Source organism: Grammomys surdaster, unplaced genomic scaffold (assembly GCF_004785775.1).
Source record: "Grammomys surdaster isolate TR1022 unplaced genomic scaffold, NIH_TR_1.0 198, whole genome shotgun sequence".
Lineage (NCBI taxonomy): Eukaryota > Metazoa > Chordata > Mammalia > Rodentia > Muridae > Grammomys > Grammomys surdaster.
In genome coordinates this window covers 8,278,484-8,301,045 of record NW_021604643.1, presented here as the reverse complement: position 1 = coordinate 8,301,045, position 22,562 = coordinate 8,278,484, and the positions used below count along the sequence as shown (strand labels likewise).

Here is a 22,562-nt window from a genome sequence, read left to right as displayed (position 1 = left end):
CCAGCATGGCACCTCACAGCTGTGAGCTGCCATCTTGAACAGGTTACTTCTCTCTGCCTCACTTTCCTCAATGTAACATGACCAGAATATTCTGCTCACAAAACTCTGTGAGGATCAAATCAGCTATTACATACAAAATGTTTAGAGCAACTCTGGGTACACATTACATGTGACTCCAATGCCAGTTCTCAGAGGTCACAGAGGAAGAGAGAAAGTCATATAACCAGAATTTATTTCATTTACTTTAAGCCTTTGATGAAAGTTTAAAAAAATTTTGAACTATGCTCCAGCTATACTCTCACAAATTCACCACTCTTATTATCATTCATTTCTAATGCTTTGGCCTTTTGATTTTGATTTATATTAAGTGCTATTTAGAAGAAAGTTTTTGAAATTACATTGGGTAAGCCTGGAGGACTATTATTGTATTATTATTCTAAGGCTATCACTAATTCATGTGCTGTGGAATTGAAGGTTTTCTTGTGTCTTAGTATAGGGTCAACATTTCTTAATCTTCTTTGAATATTTCAAAATACCTTCCATTCTAATTGTTGAAACTAACACTGAAATCCCATCCCATGTCAAGTTAGTGCCTACCTGGTTTTGATTGTCAAGACCTACGCTAGATCCAAAGTAGAACATTGAATGTTCTCAAGAGAGGAAGGAAGTAGAGGGAGGCCTTGTGGGTAGATGCTACAGCTATGAATAAAGTTAGGAAAGTTAATTACTTCAGAGTCACGCAGCTAAGGGACAATACTCATTCTAGACCTCTCTTTGATACCTTCTAATCTTCATTACTACATAATCAACCTCCACATCCAAAATCTCTCCTTCTCCCCTACAGGCATCTGTGTTCCTTCACTCACCCTACAGGGAGAACACCTAACATTTGCCAAGTCATAGTTCAAATGCTGGAGACTCATGGGGCAAACTCAGCATCACTGGCTATCCAAGCTCTCTCTGGCTAAATTCGGAGTCAGCTGGGCAAACAGACGACTTTAATACCACATGAGGAGAGGGGCAGCAATTCTAATGAGAAATTACACACAGTAGAAGACAGAGTGCCCAACCTCACCTGAACTCAGCCTATCAGAGATGGAAGCTTATGAGAGAATGTTTGCAGAGCAACATTTGAGAAAACTGTGAAAACTGAGGATTTACCCAAAGGAAATTTCCAGCAAGACCAGTCTGAGTGAGAAGACCACACCCTACATTCTCTCTCATCACTGAAGCTGTAAGAGAAAACTCACAAAATAGTTTCTTCTTCCTCCTTCTGAGCTCAGCTTCCCTTTAGGTCTTTGACCCCTCCCCCAGCCTCCTTCACTCCTTTTCTGACATTCGCTTCTTCTTCTCCATCTAGTCCTGGCCACTGAGTACCTCTCAGAGATACAGAGAGGAAGGAAGGAACTGACAATGTCTTATTCCCTCCTGACTCTCTGTTGAATCCTTCCTTTCAGCTGGCCCCTTAACCTCTTTCCAGCATGATCCTTCTGTGATACTCAAATCACCACTGCAACAGGTAGCACTGACTGACAGTCAAGGCAAGCTGAAGACTCTTCTAAGGTATGTACTTTATACCATGGCATTTAATCCCTACACTAATCTTCAAGGGACTAGTGCTGAAAGATGCCAGCTACCCTGCCAAGAGTGTGTGTCCAAGCCAGGGAAGCCTGTTCTTGACCAAGCTGAATAGATTCCCCTGCAGTATGAAGCCCTGGTCCAGGGACATGCATTTCCAAAACAATGTAAAGCAGATGTCATGTAAATGTAATATAGTAATGAGGATTACTAGGCATCAAAGAGAGGTCCAGAATGAGCATGTCTCTTAGCTGAGTATCTCCAAAGTAATTAATTTTCCTAACTTTATAGCTGTAGCATCTACCCACAAGGCCTCCCTCCACCTCCTTCCTCTCTTGAAAACATTCAATGTTCTAATCTGGATCTAACGTACGTCTTGAGAATCAAAACCAGGTAGGCACTATCTTGACATGTGGGGATAGGATTTCAGTGTTTGTTTCAACAAGCAGAATGTAAAGCAAGATCATGAAAAACAAGGAAGAGGGAGAAATTGTGTGGGGACAGAGGAAACACGACAAGTGGGTGCAATGCAGTGTCCTGGCTTAAACCCTAGAACAGAAGAGATTTTAGTGAGATAAAATACCCTGGTGTTTAGTGAGAAATCTTGTGCCAGTATCATCTTTGTTTGATGAATGTACATTGAAAAGTGAGACAAGTAGAAAGGATCTCTCTGTACTATCTCTGAAATATGAAAGTATTTCAAAAGAAAGAAATTATTTAAAAACAAAAAGTAAACAAACCTGATGCTATACCAAGCTGCCCTAACCCAGACAGCTGGCATACCCAGACAGTACACGCTCTACTAATCTCTTTAGGCAGTCACTGTACTTCACTGTCTCCATACACACTGGGAAATGTTGCCATAGAAACAGCCAATGGCCACAAAGCAGTGTGACCTAACAGGAAAAACAGTGGTGGGAAAAAGCTGAAGTGGGGCTGTACATAAAGGAGGCTAGAGATAAAGTCTGTCTGGGACTACAAAATCTGAAAGTAAATTCATCAACAGCATAACTCAGTTCACCTACTGAATGGCTTGGTGTTCAGCTTTCTATTCTTCAACTGGGTAAGAAAGAAATGAAGTGTGTGTGACCTGCCTTTTTCCAGGGCCCAAGACCTGACAGCTTCTAAAACTGAAAACTGAAACACACACACACACACACACACACACACACACACACACAAAGTATACAAATTGCAAACTAATACAACAATAATACTATGTTAGCTATATAACTGTATTTGTATCAACAAAATAAAGAATCTGTGGAAGTCGTGGGATGCAGGGTTAATGTATTCAGCCTGGGAAGCTTTCCCATAGTGATGACACCAGAGCCCAGCCTTACAGGATGAAAAGGATTTTACCAGGGAAAAAAATGAGGTAGCTGGGATTTCACTTAGGTTATCTCCATGTCTGTCTATCATTGTCTTTCTGATCAAGGACAGTCTCTGTGACATCCTGAACTAGAATTTTAATAAAGGGAAATGCCTTGGAATTCATCCACCTTGGGGATGAGCCAGTGACTTTTGGCTTCATTAACAAAGTTATAGATTCCCTGAGTAAATGTTCTACTCCAGTCAGGTAAAGCCTCACCAACCACAGGGAGTGGAACAAGAAATGCCAGTATAATATGAATAAGAGATGTGTATAAGCCAAGCTGATACAGACCAGCAGGCAGAGAAAGTATAATATGTAACTACCATGCAGAATTCTGGGTACTGGGGCCCCAGAAGCCTTATTGCTTGTGGGGAGGGGATGGATACACAGTACAGTGGAAGGTGGTCAGATACAGTGTGGGATGTCAGTCAAATCCAAGCCTCACATGCCTCGCCTGTAAAAGGGAAATGACATACACTACTACCACCTCATCTTGTAGATGACTGAAGAGAAGGTGTGTCAGGCATGGAACTGAAGTCCTGGACAAAAGTAATATGCTCAATAAGTAATACTTGCTATAGTTCACATGGCTAGTATTTGAGTCACCAGTCTTACTTAAACGGATGATATAGAATACAGAGTGTAATTCACTAAGAAGCTAGTAAAGCTGGGTGCAGTGGCACATGACGTTAATTCCAGTCCTTGGAAGGCAAAGGCAGTCAGATCTTTCTGAGTTTGAGGCCAGCCTGTTCTACATAGTGAGTTCCAGGACAGCCACGACTATACTGTGAGACCCTGTCTTGAACGAAAAAGAAGTTAGCGGAGGGTGGTTTCAAACCCACTCTGTAGTAATAATCTTTTTAAAAAGCACTAACTTACTTAGTTGCAAACCAACACACAGAGGCATGACTGGATGGAAAGCATCCTAGGATGCAGTTAGAGAGTGACTGTGGGTGAAGAATGAACCTGGGGAGTGGAGCAGGAGCAACTAGGGTTGGAAGGAAACACTGGGAGGAGAGAGGACAGCATGGACCCGCTCCTACCAGTGTCCTAACCTCCCCCAAGCTCACAGGAACAAAAATAAAATTAATCCCCTTCTCTCGTCCAAGCATTTCTCTCTGGCCTCCAGCTGATGGGTCTATAATCCCTACTCAATCCCTGTCACTCTCATCTCGCTTCAGTCTACCCACAGCAAAACATCCCTCCCAGGAAATGAATCCTCCCAGGCACAGAGAGGAGACAAGGACAGAACCCAGACTGGCTAGAAAACCTATTACGAAAAAGAGACAAAATCGCAACAAAGGGCAAGTTGGTATGCTAAGATTCCTTATGACCGAAGGCACCTGGCACTGGGTGGGACTGGGCAAGCATGGAAGCTTAAAAGCAGAAGTGCAGCCCCTTATTTCTGACAGGATTACCACAGAGCATTACCCTGAGGAACTTTGTTCCTCAGAGACCCTGAACTTCCTATGGGGAAGGACATGAGCAGGCCATTAGGTAGCAGCAAGGCCGAGGCACATAGAATAAAAGGCTAAGCCTAGGCTGCAGAGTGACTGATTTATTACTGTTCCCTAATGGTCCTGGTCTTAGAAGGTCCAATACGTCCAAATCATTTCAGTTTTGCTTGGCAGGTCTGTAGGGGGGGTCCAAAGTCTTGACTTGACACTACACATCACTGGCTGCTCTGTTTCCATTATGAGGTTTTATCTCATTTCTTTTTCCATGAAATACATTTGTTTTCCCTATTTGACCCACTATTCTTTAAAATAAGGACTTGGTACAATAATTCTGTCAAACCTGTATGCAGCAAGATACATACAGTTCTAAAAGTTCTGATTATGATGGCTAGGATGTAGTGTGAACACACACACACAATCCTTTTGATGTTACACTGCATGTTTTTGTGTTCTTAATGCTTTGTTTACCAAATGCACTCACCAAAGGGAGAATAAGTGAGAAAACCTAGGATCTATGTGTTCTTCCAAATAAATTCCATTTGCATTTGAAGAGACTATGTTAGACTTAAAGAGGGATCTCCACTCAAAAACTACTGCTGGGAGTGACACCCCCAGACTTAATGCCTACCTCCCAGAGGCCAGTCCAAAGTGTCTTCCTGTGGTTCCTTCTATCTCAAGAATTACACGTCATGCCGTCTACACCTCTGTTCTTTCTACCCGACTGTGAACCTCCTAAGCTCCAGAGACAAATGCTTATCACTAATACATCCCAGCATCTCTGCAGGACCTGGTGGCATACAATAGGCAGTTAGTAAATGTTTACTGAGTAAAAACAGGACCACATAAAAGGTTCCTGGGTCAGGAATTGTCCAGCAGATCCAAAGTTCAGTTACTGAGAGGTGTGTGAGAAGAACAGGAGGGGTGGGGTGCAGACACTGCACATTCCCAGGAAACTCCTAGATAAACAAGAAAAAGCTGATGGCAGCCCCTCAGGAGGAGCGGTCGGGAGATGAGCTAAGCTAGGTCCTGTGACCACAGCCTTAGAACCACATGTGGTGGACATTGCTCCCAGGGAGTTAGTGTGGGTAGTTCACATGTACTGTAGCAGATGGCCATCACAGATTATCTCACTTCACCTGCACAGAGACCCTGAGGGGAAGACTGATATCAGATCACCTTGACAGGTGTGACCCAATCCTTGTGGACTCCAGAACAGTAAGGCAAATACTAATTAGCACCTCACACAAGCATACACTCCTGGGTTCTTGGAGGCCTTCAATCTCCTACACTTCATCTTCCCTCCCTCAAGAGATGCTCAAGTTCCTACCTCGATAAACACCTCAAAAGTCTGCCTGCCTGCCTCTCATGCTGGAGGGATCTACTCAGCTGGCCAGCTCAATCCCTGAGCAGCTAATTACATTTTTAAAAAATTATTTTCTTAAAGATTTCTGATTTCTACCCCATGTCTTCCCCTCCTATCTACTCACAGTGAAACTAACCTCAAGCGCATGACACAGTCCCAGCTATCTGAAGGCAGCCATCACCCTCTCTCCCTTGGGTTTAGAAAGACATTGCACAGGCTGCTCGATGGGAAATGTATTGCATGCAGGTTGGCAAATCTTTTTTGGTAGATAACAGGAATCAGAGACAGATCATACCCTATCTTGTTACCAAGAAAAAGGTGGTTGCTGGAGTAAAGGACAGTGTAGAGGAAGGGGATGATACACCACAGCATGCTTGATAATGCACAGAAACCTCAACATTCTTCACAGAAACTGTTAATAATGGCAGAAGCATGTTTTGAGGCCAACCAAGTTTTCTATTTTACAAAGGAAGCATCAAGGAGCTTGGAGGTGAGTGCCCCTACTACTGATGCTCTGTAAGTGGTCATGCTGTCAAACTGCCTTGTAAGTATTTATGTTCATGCCTAAGGATTAGGGCTGCCCTCAACCTTAATCAGAGGACCTTCTATGTACAATGGGCAGCAGCCAATGCTAACTCCTAACTGCTCATTGCTGAAAATGAGTGGCAGATCGGTGTTCAGCCTTAGGTGGGGTATTTAGGCTATCACCATCCAGACTCCTGAGCTATGGTGAAGAGGAGGCAGAAAGAACTGAAGAGCCAGAGGACGGAGAAGAGCACTGTGAAATGCTGTTTCCTGGACACAACATGGCTGTAGCACATGGAAGTTGTGATTGCCAGCACAAAATCTAGTCACTTGACATTCCATCACAGATTGGGGAGGGTTTATGAGGCTTCTCTATTGGCAGTTGATGCCTTCTAGGAAAGGGGGGGATCATTTTCCTTCCTTCTGGAGTGTGTCCCCTTGGCAGGCTACCCATACTCTGGTAGATGGTCCCATACTGATTTGCATGTAGACAGTCCTTACTAGACTCAGTTGGCTATGTAAAATTTTTAAAGAGGTAAAGAGAAGACATGAAGGTACAAGACTGTTAAATGTATTGGAGGTTATCTGAGGATAGTAGAGGGAGGATTTGGGACAGATGTGATCAAGATACATTATATCTGTGTATGAAATTGTCGATGAATAGGTGAAAATAATCAAGAATCAGTGACAGCAGGAGCGCAGTGGGGAAGTTGCAAAAGGGTCCCAGCTATTAAGTGTCAAGGCCTCAATTAGAGATGCCTCTGAGCCCCAACCCCGTCCTCTTTGTATTGTACTGCTCCAAAACAGGACAGTGACCTTCCTATAGTTTTAGAACACTACCATAATATAGCTCAGGCTGGCATCTCACTTGCATGAGCCCTGTTTTTCAGAGGCTAACCCTGAAGGACCAAAAGGCAAAGGAACTTGCTCCAGTTCCCTGGAAAATACCTCATTCTTGGAACTCAAAGCTCACTTAAAACTACTTTGTTGACAACCAACTACTGAAAAGAGCCAGAGAGTATCTTCGTCTAAAAATAGATTCCCTGACTAACAAAAGGGAGCCACCTCTGACTGCTGTTCAGATTTGAACTCTTCTTGACAGGGGGCATCCCTCCCATCAGAGTGAGCTCCACCAGGTTCCTCAACTACAAAAGAGTGCCAAGTAAAGTTTGCCCTTCAGTTAACCAGGATGCCCTGAGGCTCAAATGTGAGAAAGCAAACTTTGGGCAGAGGCTGGATCCCACAATAAGCAACTATCCCTTCCTTCTCTCGTTTCTCCATCTCCCAAACCTACTACTCTACAGCCCAGGTCCCAAAGCGTGAAAACCGGGTGAGGAAGATCTCATCCATGCAAAGGAGGAGAAAGTAAGTAAAATAATTACAACACCAACACACTGTCACCAACATTTCTATTTCAAAAAAAAAAAAAGCAAAAAACAAAAACAGTTATTAGCATAAGTCCTAGGTGTCATACAAAGGGGCTCTTCTGTACCTCACTTGCTTTTAGTTTGCACAACTACTTATTTTACAGATAACAAAACTTAAGCTGGGAGTTTAAAGGGTAACCAGTAAGCAGTAGGCCCAGGGCAAAGCCCCAGTGCTAATGCAGACTAATACTTCCCTACTGTAAGGAGCTCATTAATCGCCTGGAAAGACTCGGTGAGACCTTCACCAGGTCTAGTCTGAGGCTTAAACTGACGTGCTTCTAGGCCAGCTAGCTAGCTAGCTAGGAGGCCGACTCCACTGTGAGTATCCAGGGCTGCACTTTACATCCCATTAAGTGGTAGCCTGAATCACTGGGTGGGTTCTCAAAGTTTCACACTAGCCCTGCCCCCTAGAATGTACTCAGTGACTTATTAGCTTAATCTCTATCTCAAAAAATTGATGCTTCAGCACTTCCCTATATCAAGTCCCGTTGTGTCATTCAATCTTCATAACAGACGTATAAGGAAGGAAGATTCTCCCTTAACCGACAAGGAAATAGGCTCAAACAAGTAAGTGACCTAAGCTTTTCAGCTTTTGTGCCACAGACGACCACAGCTGTCTCAGGAGGTACAAGACAAAATAATTACAGACCACTGAATGGGAGGAGGGGTGTCCATCCCAGCACCTAACAGGCTCACCGCTCCGGAAGTCACCCGGAACTCTCAGCTACTCTGGGGATGGAGTAGCCCAGCCCGGTGCTACGAGGGAAATAGAAAAAGGAGAGGAGGCCAGTTTGGGGCACAGTGCCTGGCGGCAGAAGACAGCTGGTGAGGTGAGCCCCCTGACTTCTCCATTAGACCCTCTGATTTCCAGTACCCGAGTGGGTCCAGCTCTGCAAGAACCCTGTCCAGCTTTGGGGGAGCAGGGGTAAGAGGGTTACGGACGTCCAGGGAAATCGCAGCTAGGTGATGAATCACCGAGCACATGACCCTGCAGGGGAGGGGAGGGTGCAAAGCTCCGCGGGATGAGGCGGGGGCTCGGGGGAGTGAGGCCTAGGGCGCAGAGCACCCCTGTGGCCTGGGTTAGGGGAGCTAGGAGAGAAGCCCCTCTCCCACGCCACTTCTGACGGCCGATCCCCGCAGCCCCGGACCCGCCTGATCCCCAAACGCCGCGGACTCACGGCCTTCAGCTGCTCCAGCCGGTCCTTCATCCTGGCCCAGGTGAGGGCGGCGGGCGCCTTGTCTCAGGTGAGCGCGTCCCAAGTGAGCGGCCTGGAGCGGCGGCGGGGGTGCCGGTCCTGGCGAGAGAGCTGCTAGCGCGGGCGGAGGCGGGCGGCGGCCGCTCTCGAGGAGGAGCGTCCGAGGCCACCGAGGTCCGCCGCGCCGCCCCCTCCGGCCCCCGCCGGCGCCGCGCTCCAAATCCGGCTTCGAGACCGCGCCGGCTCAGGGCTCGCCCGCCCCTGGACCCGCCCCGTACCTGTGCCGCGCCCCGCGCTCCTGCTTAAAGGGCCAGCGCACTCTCCAACTCCGGAAGCATTGGAGGTCTCCCCCCTCTAACCCCCCACAAAATGCAGAGAAAAAGAGAGGGGATCTATCTAGCTTCAATTCTGTATTTTCCTCACAGTTCTTATTGCCCGGCCCTCTGCGGACTCGTCAGGTTGAAGACAAGTTGGTTCCTGCTCCCTTTGATAAAGGAAAATGTTCCAAAGATGCTCAAGAGATATTCCGCCTTAAAGAAGGGACCTGCATAGAATCTGTGCTGTCCGGGCTCAGAGACCTGGTCCGGTGGGGAACTGAAGATGAGATGCCCTGGATCGGGTTGAGGCAAGGAATTTGGGGATTATGATGCTAGTGACTTTGGAGCCTCTCGAAAACATGTAGGTGCTTCAGTCACCTTTTACTAACAATTTGAGTAACAAGAAAATCTAGAGGACTCCGTTTCCATAGCTATATACATCAGAAACTGCTTAGCAATTTGCTGCGAAACCTGTACGAGAAAAGAAGTAACTGACTTGTAACTACCTGGCAGGGTTGTAGGATAAAGACATTTGGTTTGGAAAACTTAAGCCAAACTCTCTCCTTGCTGTAAAGAGCCCCGGGGTTTGAAGAATTTATAGAAAAGTGTGGTTCCTCTCACTGCCCTTCCCTCTTCAACTGTGCCCCTATTCCCTTCCCCTCCCTATTTGATTTTGGGTAACAAATGTAGTGGTCAACAATTGGAACTAGCGAAGAATTGGTCTCAAATTCGAGAAGTATCCTCGGCTTTGCGTTCAATTTTAAAGGCCATCGATACTTTCTTAATTATAACCGGACTTTACCCTCTGCGATGTGCATGCCCCTATTGACTTCCTCCACTGTCATAAAGATAGCCAAGTAAGGCAGGGCTTGAGCTGTTAGAGCCAACCCTGTGGTTCTCAACTCTAATCCTCTCTCTGACCTCCAGCTCCTGTCCTGATGCTGGCCCTGCGAGGACAGCGGAAAGTTTCCACGCCCCCTGGTGATCGTAAACCCTAAGACTAGGGCTTGACCCTCCCACACAGCAAACCCTTGGGAAACATTCCAACACTGAGCTCATTCTCTAGCATTAGCCCTTTGGTTTTCTTCTTACTTTCAGACATAATCTCCCTAAATTGCCCAGGCAAGCTTTGAACTTACCATTCTCCTCTTTCAAGCTCTCCAGTAAGAGGGGTTACAGTGAAAAACTCTTGAAGTGTTAGACATCTGAAATCTGGACAGAAGTGAGAAAGGAGAATGGATTCATTTCGAAGTAAGAACAAAGGATTCCAATTAAGATGTGATTGCTTTTAAGCTGCAAAAAATGGCCCTGAGGTTAAGAACACCGACTGGAGGACCTGGGTTCAATTCCCAGCATCCACATGGTGACACACAGATCCAGGGGATGCAACGCTCTCTTCTGGGCTCTGCAGAGGTTGCACACATATGGTGTACAGACATTTGCAGGCAAAGAACATTCATACAAGTAAAAAAAAAAATTTTAAGTCCCAGAAAATTATTTTAAAGAATATAATTTATTTCAACGGAAAAATTGTGGCTTTCGTGAAAATATAAAATGAATATATTTTAACTTTTTAGTTTATTAATGAAGCAGCCAGTAAGAGGTTAAATTCATTCAGATCCACAGACAAACAGCAGGAATGCTGGAATGAATAGATTACCTGATACAAAACTAGCTCTGAGGAGGTGGGAGAAGAAACTGCTTCTGTAGACAAGGTTCTTTTCAACTCCATGAATAGAAGCACTTTGGTTACTATTGATTGTCTCTAATTTACACAGCTGGACAATAGCTGTAAGACAATGAGAATCACAGACTATTATATAATCAGAAAGGTGCATTAGATAAGGCCACCATAGGATACATAACATGGAACAGCTTTTTGTTAGTGATCACTGGTCATTTTAATTTGCTCAGTTTTTCTATATACTCCCAAGGTGGTATCTTCCATGACTGAATGGTACCAACTCTGTTAAAAAGTTATTATACAGGACAAGTTTTTTTCTCTATAACTTCTGCCATTACTCTTGCCTTTATCCAGACACTTAAAAAAAAATAAATCAGAGCCTAGGAGATAGCTCAGCCAGCAAAGTGCTTCCTCCACAAATATGAGGACCTGAGTTCAAGACCCAGAACAGACTTAAAAAAATAATAATAATCCAACACAGCGACACATACCAGTAATTCCAGAACTGGAAGAGTAGAAACAGGTGAATCCTTGGGTTAACTGGCCAGCCAGATTTACCTAGTTGTGAGCTCCAGGCCAGAGAAAGACATTGTCTCAAAAAACAATGAATGGCAGGTGATGGGGAGGGGGAACAAACCTAAGGTGTTTTTAAAAATGGCTGTCTTAAATTTCATTACCCTTGGGATATTCTACTCTTAGAATTGAGAGAATCCACTCAACACATAACACTAAGTACATACACGTAAAAGAAATTGGAGACATCTCAAACTAATTACTTAGCCACACATCTAAAAACTCTAGAACAAAAAGAAGAAATTACACCCAAAAGGAGCACATGGTAATAAATAATCCAACTCAGGGTGGAAATCAGTACAATACAGAGAATCAATGAAACAAAAATTGGTTCTTTGAAAAAAAATCAATAAGATTGATAAACCTTTATCCAAATTAAAAGGCAGAGAGAAAGTATTTAAATTAACAAAATTTGAATTGAAAAGGGGGACATAACAACAGACACTGAGGAAATCCAGAGAACCACAAGGACGTACTTTAAAAACCTACACTCCACCAAACTGGAAAAGGTAAAAGAAATAGATAATTTTCTTGCTAGAAACCACTCACCAAACTCAAATCCAGATCAGATAAGCTACTGAAACAAACGTATAACCCTAGTGGAAATTAAGCAGTAATTAAAGTCTCTAACCCAAAAAATGCCCAGGGTTTGGGTACAGAATCCTACCAGACTTTGAAAGAATAGTTGAGCCATTCTTCCTCAAATTATTCCACAAAATAGAAGCATTGCCCAATTCATTTTATGAGGCCACAGTTACCCATAAAGACATACAAAGGACAAGAATTACAGACCAATTTCTCTTATGAACATAGATGCAAAAATTTTCAATAAAAACTTGCAAACTGAATCCAAGAACACATCAAAAAATCATTCACCATAATTAAGGAGGCTTCATCCCAGAGACACAAGGATGGTTCAGTATACAAAAATCAATAAATGTAATCCACTGTATAAATAAACTAAATTTAACACCCCTTCATGATAGAAGTCCTAGAGAGATTAGGGATACAAAGGACACATCTAAACATAATAAAGACAGTTTACAGCAAAACCATAGCCAGCATCAACATAAACGGAGATAAATTCAAAGCAATCTATAGCATGACTACTTTGGACCCGCCAGCAAAATAAATAATAACACTGAGACTTTTTAATATTTTAAAGCTTAGGCCTTTCAGCTAGGCCGTCTCCCAGCTACTCTAACCTGACTAATCCTGGCACTATATCCCACCAAAGCCAGCTCTCCCCCTCTGCTCCACTCTGGTCCCTCCTTCTGTTCACCTCCCTCCATTCACCTCCATGTCCCCTGGCTAAATTCCCTAGTCTCACTTCTTTTCTCAGTGTCCCTCTCTCTGCCCAGAAGATCTGCCCTCCATTTCCTGCCCAGCTATTGACTGTCAGCTCTTTATTACAGACAATCAGATACAATTCTAGATTGCCTTAGGCAGGTAAGGAAGAACGAATATTTACAAAATATGAGGCTGGTGCTCTCTGATGGTACAGAATTAACAACTGAATATACAGAGACATTCCTTTTACACAGTATACTCCAACAGCAATCCCACAAAAATCAGAAACAAGACAAGGTTGTTCACTCTCTCTGTACCTATTCAATAAAGCATTTTAAAGCTTACCTAGAGCAATAACTGAAGGAGATCAATGAAATACAATTGGAAAGGAAGAAATCAAAGCATCTTTTTTTGCAGATGACATGATAGTATACATACAAAGTGTTCCTCCCCTGGTTGCTTTCTCAGTTTTGCAATACATGTTTTTGAATGAAAAAAAAAAGAAATAAAAAGGAAAGGACATGACTGCTCCTGGTATCCTGGAGGAGGAAGTTTATTATAGATATGTGAGAGAGAACAGAAGCAGGCACATCTGGGAGTCCAGAGTGGTCATGACCCTGAACCATGTGAAGAGATGGGGGTTAGGGGGAAGGCCAAAATTACAAAAGAAGCCAAAAGGAGGGTAGGTCACCAAATGTCTGGATTATGTAGGGAAGAGCTGGTGAGGGAAGGACAGCCCAGCCCCTGGGCTAGAAAGTTCAGGGTAGAAGGTATGCAAACCATAACCTGTAACAGGTAAAGAGTAAGGGATGCTGGGAGAATCTGGAGGCCAGATCCACTTTGATCTGTTAAGCAGGCATCTCTTGTCACTGGTTTGAAACTTAACAGGCTTGTAGTTTTCCACATCAGAAAGCAAAGGCCTGAGGAGGAGATTTCCAATCTTGCATCCATCCAGGTCCCTGTTTCATAACCATTTGCAAAGAAATTTTATCTTTCTCCAAGGGAGTCTCACTAGGGAAACAAACTGTTCGTATGGGTATGCATGCCCAGCAGTAGATGACCAACAAAAAATGAATGGCCTCTTTGGAGATTGTTTACAATGCCATGACAATGTTTTTCTTTTTTTTCTTTTTGTTTTTAATTTCATCTTATTTTTACTCTTATTTTATTTTATTTCCTTCTCTTTTTTTACCTACAGGCCCTTTACACATAGGTTATGCCTGGCTTCCAATTTAATGTACTGATGGGATTTCTGAGAGCACAAATGAGTGTTTCTATTTCTTGTTTCTCTGGGGCTCTTCTTCCTTCTTTTGTTCAATTCTGATGTTAGTTTTTGTTTTATCTTATTATATTTTATTATTATCTCTTAGAAGCCTGTTTATTTTCTAATGAGATAGAAAGGGGGTACATCCAGATGGGAAAGAAGAGGGAGGGACTGGAAGTGGAAACTGTAATCAGGATGTATTATGTGAGAAAAAAATCTATTTTCAAAAAAAAAGGAAAAAAGAAAAAAATGTGAGGAACTGAAAATGCCTGGATAATTTTCAGTCACATATTTAATAACGTTTTCAGTATTCACTGACAACATACTGGCAGGAGCACTGATCACAGGAGGATCAGGACTGGATGAGGGCCAGTGGTTAAAGCAACTTCCATGCAAATGGAAGGACCAGAATTTGGATCCCCAGAACCCACAGAGGAGGCTGAGACAAGAATCACTGGGACAGGTTGGTTACCTAGACTCACTGGAATCCATGAGTTCCAGAAACAACAGACCCTGCCTCAATAAACAAAGTGGAGAGCTATTGAGGAAGACACTTAACATCACCTCCTGGCCTCTCCATGCAAACTTATTATGGTGGTCTGAATGAGAATGCCCCCATCCCATACTCATATATTTGCATGCTTGGTCCCCTGTTGATGTACAGTTTGGAAGGGATTAGGAGATGTGACCTTGTTGGAGCAGGTATGATACTACGAGTGAACATTGAAGATTCAGAAGCTCACAACCTTGCCCAATGTCTGTGTCTCTACCTACTGCCTATGTATCAAGATCTAAAGCTCTCAGCTATTGCACCAGCACCATGCCTGCCTGCTTCCTGCCATGATGAAAATGGACTAACCCTCTGAAACTGTAAGCAAGACCCCAATTAAATGCTTTCTTTTATAAGAGTTACCTTGGTCACAGTGTTACTTCACAGTAATAGAACTAAGACACATGACATACCTGTGCTCCTGCACACATGAAAACACCCATTTATACAAGTGCACACTTGCACACAAACACACACATGTACAGAGCATGTATACGTATACATGGAAAACAAAAAGGAGGTTGCATCCTTCATTTATATCAAAACTACACATTGGCATTTGCAGCAACCCTGTGGTAAACAGGCATGATTTTGATCGATTTCATAATGATCACGATTGTCTAATCTTACAATATTTATTCCACCTAAACAGTGTAAAAATATTAAATCTGCTTTTCTTTTCCAAGCCCTGGCTCCTGGAATGACTTGGAGACTAATTATTTATTATTAAATGTGGAACCATGATAGGATGGCTGGTTTTGGTTGAGGCACTGGCTGGAAATAGCTCGGAGACCCAACAGGTGTCCATTGCTGTGAGGGACGGACATCTATTCCACCATGCTCCCAGAATCCAGGCTCCTGACACACAGCATAGAACTCCATTAACCTGTGCTTTTCAGTCACTTAGGACAATGAAGTCTCTCCCAGAGCACAGGTAGAGGGCATGACTACAGGCCTCTGGCCCTAGAGAGATTTACATACTAATGAGATACCTGGAGGCCAGAGGGTATAGCCAATTAAGCATTTGTTCCAAGACCCTCCCTTTTCTCCCTCCCTATTTAACTCAGGTCTGCCCTGAGTTTCACGGGGGTACTGGAAGATCCATTTACATCCGCCATGAAAACAAACCCTTTTGGAACCATGGACTCCACTTGTCTTTTGGGGCCCTTCTCTGCGTTCCAGTCACAGGGACCCAAAATTAAATGCCTAGGCTCATTCCCAAACTAGCTCTGACTTATTTAACCATTTAAACTATTCAGTGTCTACTCCTTCATTAGTTCTGGCCCAATTTTTCCTTCCTGTCTCCTCAGCGTCTTCCTGAGTTCATCCACCTGCTAGTTTACATCCCTATCCTCAGTTTGTCTCCCACATTCTCTTGAATCTCTCTCTTTTGTACTCTCCTATTTCTCAGAATCCTCTCTCTTCCTGCCAGTGTCCCACCTCCTATTTTCTGCCTGAGGCCATCGGCTTTTTTTATTGACATGTGATGCTTGTAAGAGATTTTCTCTACATTTCCCTCTTTTAGTCCAATAAAAGACTCTTTTACTTCAATGCCTTGTATACAATATTAACAATAATGAAAACCATCTGGTAAGAGTTATATTCACAACATCTAGCCCATTCATATTTGGCAACTTTTGAGAAAGTACTCTGCTATCTGTCCTATCTTGGTGAGTTAGAGTTTTCATTTAAATCATTTTCTATCATAACTTGTATAGACCTTATAATGTTTTTTTTTCTAAATCCTGACAATTTAAGCTTCAACCCCATTAGAGACTGAGAAGAAATAATTATTACTTGAGTATGCAGACAGTTCAAAGCAAGCAGCTTAAGAAAAAAATAAAATGACAGTGGTTTCTGGCTGCCTGGACAGTCACCCAAAAATTGTCTCTATAATATTGGAGCATCCATATTCAGCCTTCTGGCCCAATATGTGACAGACTTTTTTGTGAAGCAGGAATTATGATGGACTTGCCTACCTTGCTGTTACAAAGTTTGGCAGTAGATGTTCCTGCATCTTGTTTGGCCAGTATGGACAATATTCTGACTGCAACTGATGAAAGGGCACTTTCCGCTCAGTGGCAGCTTGCCACATATGAAGTAAACTCCATATGGAGATTCTTTGCTGCTCACCATCATCTTCACTGAAGTGGAATGAGGCTGCTGCTAGAAACAGGCCTAATTCCTTGTCAAAAAAGATCTTTTAATAAGGAAACATCTTTAAATGCTATATCCTGTAGATCACTGAGGTTTTTGAAGACTATCTATCTATAGCATATCTGTTTTAACTGTTCAATTTTGAAGAGATATTTCTGCAATAAATCAGACTAGGCTCTAACATTGATTGTCTAACTACTAACTTGCATTTCTTACTTATCCAAAACAGTTTGCAGTAGATTTCAAATGGACTAAAACATTGCATTTTTAAGAATTAGATAGGTGGGCTGGAGAGATGGCTCAGTGGTTAAGAGAGCTGACTGCACTTCCAGAGGTCCTGAGTTCAAATCCCAGCAATCACATGGTGGCTAACAACCATCTGTGATGAGATCTGATGCCCTCTTCTGGTGCTTCTGGTGTGTCTGAAGACAGCTACAGTGTATTCATATATAATAAATAAATAAATCTTAAAAAAGAAAAGAAAGAAAACCAATGCTTGTACCAGCTCTCCTCTCTCTCTCTCTCTCTCTCTCTCTCTCTCTCTCTCTCTCTCTCTCTCTTTCTTTCTTTCTTTAAAAAAAAAAAGAATTAGATAGGTACAATACTTTAATCAGCATTGATACATAGTATGATGCAGTCAAATATAACCAAATATCATCTTAATTTTGTGTCAATATACAAAGACCTATACCAATATATAATTTTTGGCTTAATAATGAATAGTCTTTGGTCTAAGAATAGATGCATTAATCTATCCCTTTTTATATTATTTCTATATAGTTCCTATTTCTCCCCTTTTTTTCTTTTCATCTCTTCTCCCCCTTTTCTCCCTAACTCTGGATAGAAAAGAAAGATAGAGGAAAGAAAAAGAGAGACCTCCCTGAGTCTAACCTCCAATACTTTGTTTCCTCCCTGATCCAAGACTGTTACAATTTGTAACCAACCCCCTAAATGATAAGAAATATTCATTATTCATAGAACCACCAAAAACCATCCATCCTGCATCTTGAGAATGTGGTATAGTTTTCTTAACATTGCTTCCTGCTGATTTGAAGAGTTATTTTTCTTTCTTGTGGGCCCATGAAAATTAGGAAAATGATCAGTTACTGTCCAGTTTCTGTGTGCTGAGAAAGTTCAGGAATAATAAAGTCCTGACTGGATCCGTCTGTAAGATTGGAACAATTGAGATGACCTGGGGTCAGCAGCTTTCTTTGAAGATGTCCTGGAAGGCAAGTTCAAAGAAACAGCTATTGAGGCAGTATGAAGTAGGATCAAGCAGGATGCTGGAACAATATGTCTCAGCATCTCAGCATCCCTGAGAGTGAATCTTGTTAGGGATGCTTGTCTGGTTAGTTGTTTTGTTTTGTTTTTTGTTTTGTTTCTGTGAACATGTAAGATTTTAGAGGCAATATACATTTCTCCATTAATGTATAGAATGGCAGTGTGCACAACTTAGTCAAAGACGATTTTCTGCTCTGTTTGAGCAGGTAAGGCATCTGTCTTTCTTTATAAGTTAGTTTGGATTGTATAACCAAACTGTAGTATAACTTTCTATCTATGCCAACTAAAAGGATGGCATGATAAATCTTGAGGATTCTGTAACCAACAAGATTTATTGGCTATGCTCAGCTGAAGTTCTAAACTGGTTACATTTTTACATCTCAGCCAATCTTAGCTATTTTTATGTAAGGGGATCAGTGTATATTTTAGCTTTTTTGTTCTTAATTTCTTCCTTTCTGCAGCTAAAATCTTCAGCTCACAGGGAAGAAATCCACCTCTGCCTTCCCCCTATAGCTTAGAATTCCTTACCAACCCCAATTCCTCACTCACACTGTGAAGTTTTAGGGTTAAAAGCTTTGGCTCTGGAACAGAAATTGAAGGAGCAGACAACCAGTAGGTGGCCCATTTTGAGACACAGTCCATGGGCAAGTACCAATCCCTGACACTATCAATGATACTCTGTAATGCTTGCAGACAGGAATCTAGCATGGCTGCCTCTGAGAGGCTCCACCCACCAACTGACTCAGACAGATGCTGACATTCACAGCCAAATAGTGAATGGAACTTGGGGACTCTTGTGGAAGGAGGAAGGGTTGCAACCCCTAAGGGTCAGTAGGAAATCCACAGGAAGACCAACAGAGTCAACTATACTGGACCCTTGGGGCTCTCAGAGACTGAACCTCGAACCAAAGGATGAGCATGGCCTGGACCTAGGTCTTCTCATACATATGTAGCAGATGTACAGCTTAGTCTTCATGTAGGTCTCAAACAAATGGAGCAGGGGTTCTCCCCAAAACTGTTTTCTGTGTGTAGGATATGGTTTTTTTAGCTGGTGTAGTAGCTATTCCTGGTTGCCAACTTGACGATATCTGGAATGAACTACAATCCAAAATTGAAAGGCTCACGTGTGATCCTGATCTTAAGTCTAGGAGATAGAAGTTTCTGACCAGGATCATGACATGGAGATCTTGAGGCATAGTGGCTATGAATCTCAGGAGACTAAGGCAAGGAGATCTCTGACTTCAAGGTCATCTGGGACAAAGCAAGTTCTAGATCCAGACGTGGAGGTACACACCTTTAATCTGGGCCACACCTTCTGCTGGAGACCTACATAAGGACATTGGAAGAAGGAAGATTCTCTCTTCCTCGCCTGCTTGCCTTGTAGGACTGAGCAACTGCTAGATCCTTGGACTTCCATTCACAGCTGGTGCTGACCATTGTTAGAAAGTTGGACTATGTATGGACTGACTGTAAGTCATCAATAAATTCCCTTGCTATATAGAGACTACCCATAAGTTCTGTGACTCTAGAGAATCCTGACTAATACAGCTTGGTTGCCTTTGTCTGGCCTCAGTGGGTGAGGAAGCACCTAGCCTCTCAGAAACTTGAAGTGCTGGGGTGGAGGGGATACCCAGAGGGGCCCCTACCTGCTCAGAGGAGAAGGAGAGGAGGAATAGGGAAAGGATTGTGGAAGAAGGTGACCAGGAGGGGAGCAGTAAAGAGATAGATAGATAGATAGATAGATAGATAGATAGATAGATAGATACATGCATACATGCATACATGCATACATGCATACATACATGCAAACGTTGGCTCTAACCACACATCCAGCCCTCCATCACTCACCTCCATTCATCTACTATCCCTACCCTAGGGCTGCATAATAAAACAAATCAGCCACATGGAATGGACTCTTTGGGCTGTATATTGTAGGGTGGTGGGCTGTGAGAGGCAGCTGTGTACCTGGCCAAGTAGGCCTTGAACCCCAGAGACCCTCCAGGGATGGGAGGAGTTCAGCCTTGCTCCTGGACCCCTGGCTGCTTTGACATAGCTACAGCCCTCTACAGCCCCTCCCAAAGAGAGGTTTGTGGACATTGGTCATGTAGCACAGGTAGAAGGCATGACACAGGCCACAGAGCCTCAAGACATCTCAATATTTATGAGATACCTAAAGGCCAAAGGTCATAGCCAGTTAAGCATTCCATTGCTGACCCTCCTCCTTGCAAAAGGTATTTAACCTCAGGCCCACCCTGAGAATACAGGGTATAGCTTCATCCATTTTCCACCATGACTATCCTGGTCCAGCAGGCCATTAAACAGGGGTCAGGGGAGATCACCTGAAAGAAAGTGGGGGACAGGCCGGCACAAAGAATCATGGCTTGTCTATAGGCTGATCAAACTGTAATTTTTACTTTTTTCAAACAGGGGTTATATACACAAAAAGGCAGGATGTGGGGAAGGGGATAATGCAGGAGTGTAGGTGTTCAGGGGGAGTACAGATATCTTCCAGAACAGAGTATCAGCTGGGTGAAGGTTCAGGGGACAGATCACTATGACTCCACCTATGATTCACTTGTCCTTATCTAAGTTGGTACTATCCACCAAGGCTACCTATCTACAAGGTCTATGACTATTCAGGCTGTCAACTTTCCACCAGAGTTGCTTGTTTACAATAGCTTCTAGCAATCTGTTTCAGGGTTTTTTTCCACAGAGACCCAAGACTTCGTGTTTAGCAGGCATGTATGTCAGGCCTATTGCTGATTTTTAGGCCTATGGCTGTTTTTAGGCCTTCAGTGTATAAGCAGGGCTGTCCCTGACACATGACAATAAATATCTTAAGACCTGGACTACCTCTCTTCTTTGGGGCCCACTGTGGGGAACCATAGAAAAGGTCTTCAACTACCAAGCCACCTTCTAATCTCTTGCCAATGACCTCTCTACGTTCCAGCCACAGAGGTCTACCAACTTGAGCCAGCCAAGGACCAGCCAAGCAAGTCACCAAGAATCTCACCTCTCAGCAGGACTCTGCTGGAGCTTTTCTCCCCTCCCCCACTTTCGGCTGCGGGTCAATCTAGCCCATACACCCTCCTCCATCTCTGTCCTTCCGTGGTCTCTCAGCAGCGTCTGAGAGCCCAAGGACTGAGACCAGTCAGTTCCTGGCTGCCTCCTGGCCCGGGAACCCCCAACCCAATAACTCTGGATCTGAGCCCAGACCTCAGACTGTGTTCTCTCACCCCCAGCAGAGCCCCGAGGATTCCCACAGCCCAACCTCCGCTCATCACAGTGTGGAGTGAACATGGTCAAATTCCCTCACCTCTGCCTACATGAGCCACGGGACTCATAATGCAACCCAACAGGACTCATGCCCACATGCACTACAGACCCACAGTGTGTGATATATATATAATACTTTGTGTGTGTGTGTGCGCGCGCGTGTGTGCGTGCGCGCGCAAAACAGTTATTAGGGAAGAGTTCATGAATTTGCAAGTGAATTGAGCAGGAGGATATAGGAGGAGTTGGAGTCAACAGAGGGAGAGATAGAAATGATGTAAATACAGTAATCACACATGAAATACTCAAAGGAACTTTCTGAAATGGGAACCGTGGGAGAAGGGTCAGAGTAGAATGTTCTGTGCCTAATGTATGTCTTGCTGCTAGTTTTGACTTTTCCCATGTTCACTACTCAGGATTTCCATAGACCTCAGACCAGTCTCTGGAGAAAAGTCCAAGATGAGGGAGATGTTATATACGACTGGGAGAGGACAGCTATGTTCACTACAATGTTTCAGTTTTAAAGTGACAAGTTATGTCACTCATGTTTGATAATCCTCATAGTTCTCAACTTTTAGATTCTTTAGGTATCATTCATCCCCGTGTTGAAGAATGACTACCCTGAAGCAGAGAAAACAAACTCCACCATTGAACAGTAATATAACTGGAAAATCAAACTTCATCAAACCTATAGTCTGCAAGCACCCAACCCTCATATCATTAAGTCTACACAGCATCACTACACACCACTGTCAGAGGACCATTCAGAATGCTCAACATTTTTCAAGCAGAAGGAACCTTATCACCACCTTCCTCAAAGCATCCTTGAGTTCTCTGTTCCTCATGCTGTAGATCAGAGGATTCAGCATAGGAGTGATGAAAGTATAAACCACAGATACTACCTGACCCCGCTCAGGAGAGTAGCTGGAGCTGGGACACAAGTAGATGAGACTTCCACATCCATACTGCAGAAGGACAACTGTCAGGTGGGAGGAACAGGTAGAGAAGGCTTTGTGCCTCCCCTCAGCTGAGCGTATCTTCAGGATGGCATCCAAAATGAAGACATAGGAGAGGGTGATGAGGAGGAAAGGGATGGTGAGGACAATGACACTGACCACGAACAGAGTGGCTTCATGGACATGGGTGTCTGCACACGCCAGTCTCATGACAGGGAGGACATCACAGTAGAACAAGCTGATTTCCTCACTGCTACAGAAAGGCAGTTGGAAGATGAGCACAGTCAACTGCATGG

General features: G+C 43.5%; 1 protein-coding gene and 1 long non-coding RNA gene across 4 annotated transcripts in view; one reads left to right on the top strand and one right to left on the bottom strand.

The window, feature by feature from the left end:
- Nucleotides 1-9,016, bottom strand: part of Stx3 (syntaxin 3) — a 40,127-nt gene extending 31,111 nt beyond the window's left edge. For both annotated transcript variants that reach the window (XM_028770059.1, XM_028770058.1), the window contains exon 1: nucleotides 8,904-9,016. In XM_028770059.1, coding sequence (XP_028625892.1) covers nucleotides 8,904-8,933 — 30 coding nt within the window. In that variant the 5' untranslated portion in view covers nucleotides 8,934-9,016. The remainder of the gene's footprint in view (nucleotides 1-8,903) is intronic.
- Nucleotides 7,489-9,363, top strand: LOC114623388. Of its 2 annotated transcripts, XR_003711765.1 has the most exons (4): nucleotides 7,489-7,663; nucleotides 8,315-8,555; nucleotides 8,866-8,943; nucleotides 9,347-9,363. It is a non-coding gene; the product is annotated as an uncharacterized LOC114623388 (long non-coding RNA). The 2 variants fall into 2 exon arrangements; XR_003711764.1 differs by lacking the exon at nucleotides 7,489-7,663 and having other exon boundaries at nucleotides 8,209-8,555.
- The last annotated feature ends 13,199 nt before the right edge of the window (nucleotides 9,364-22,562 follow it).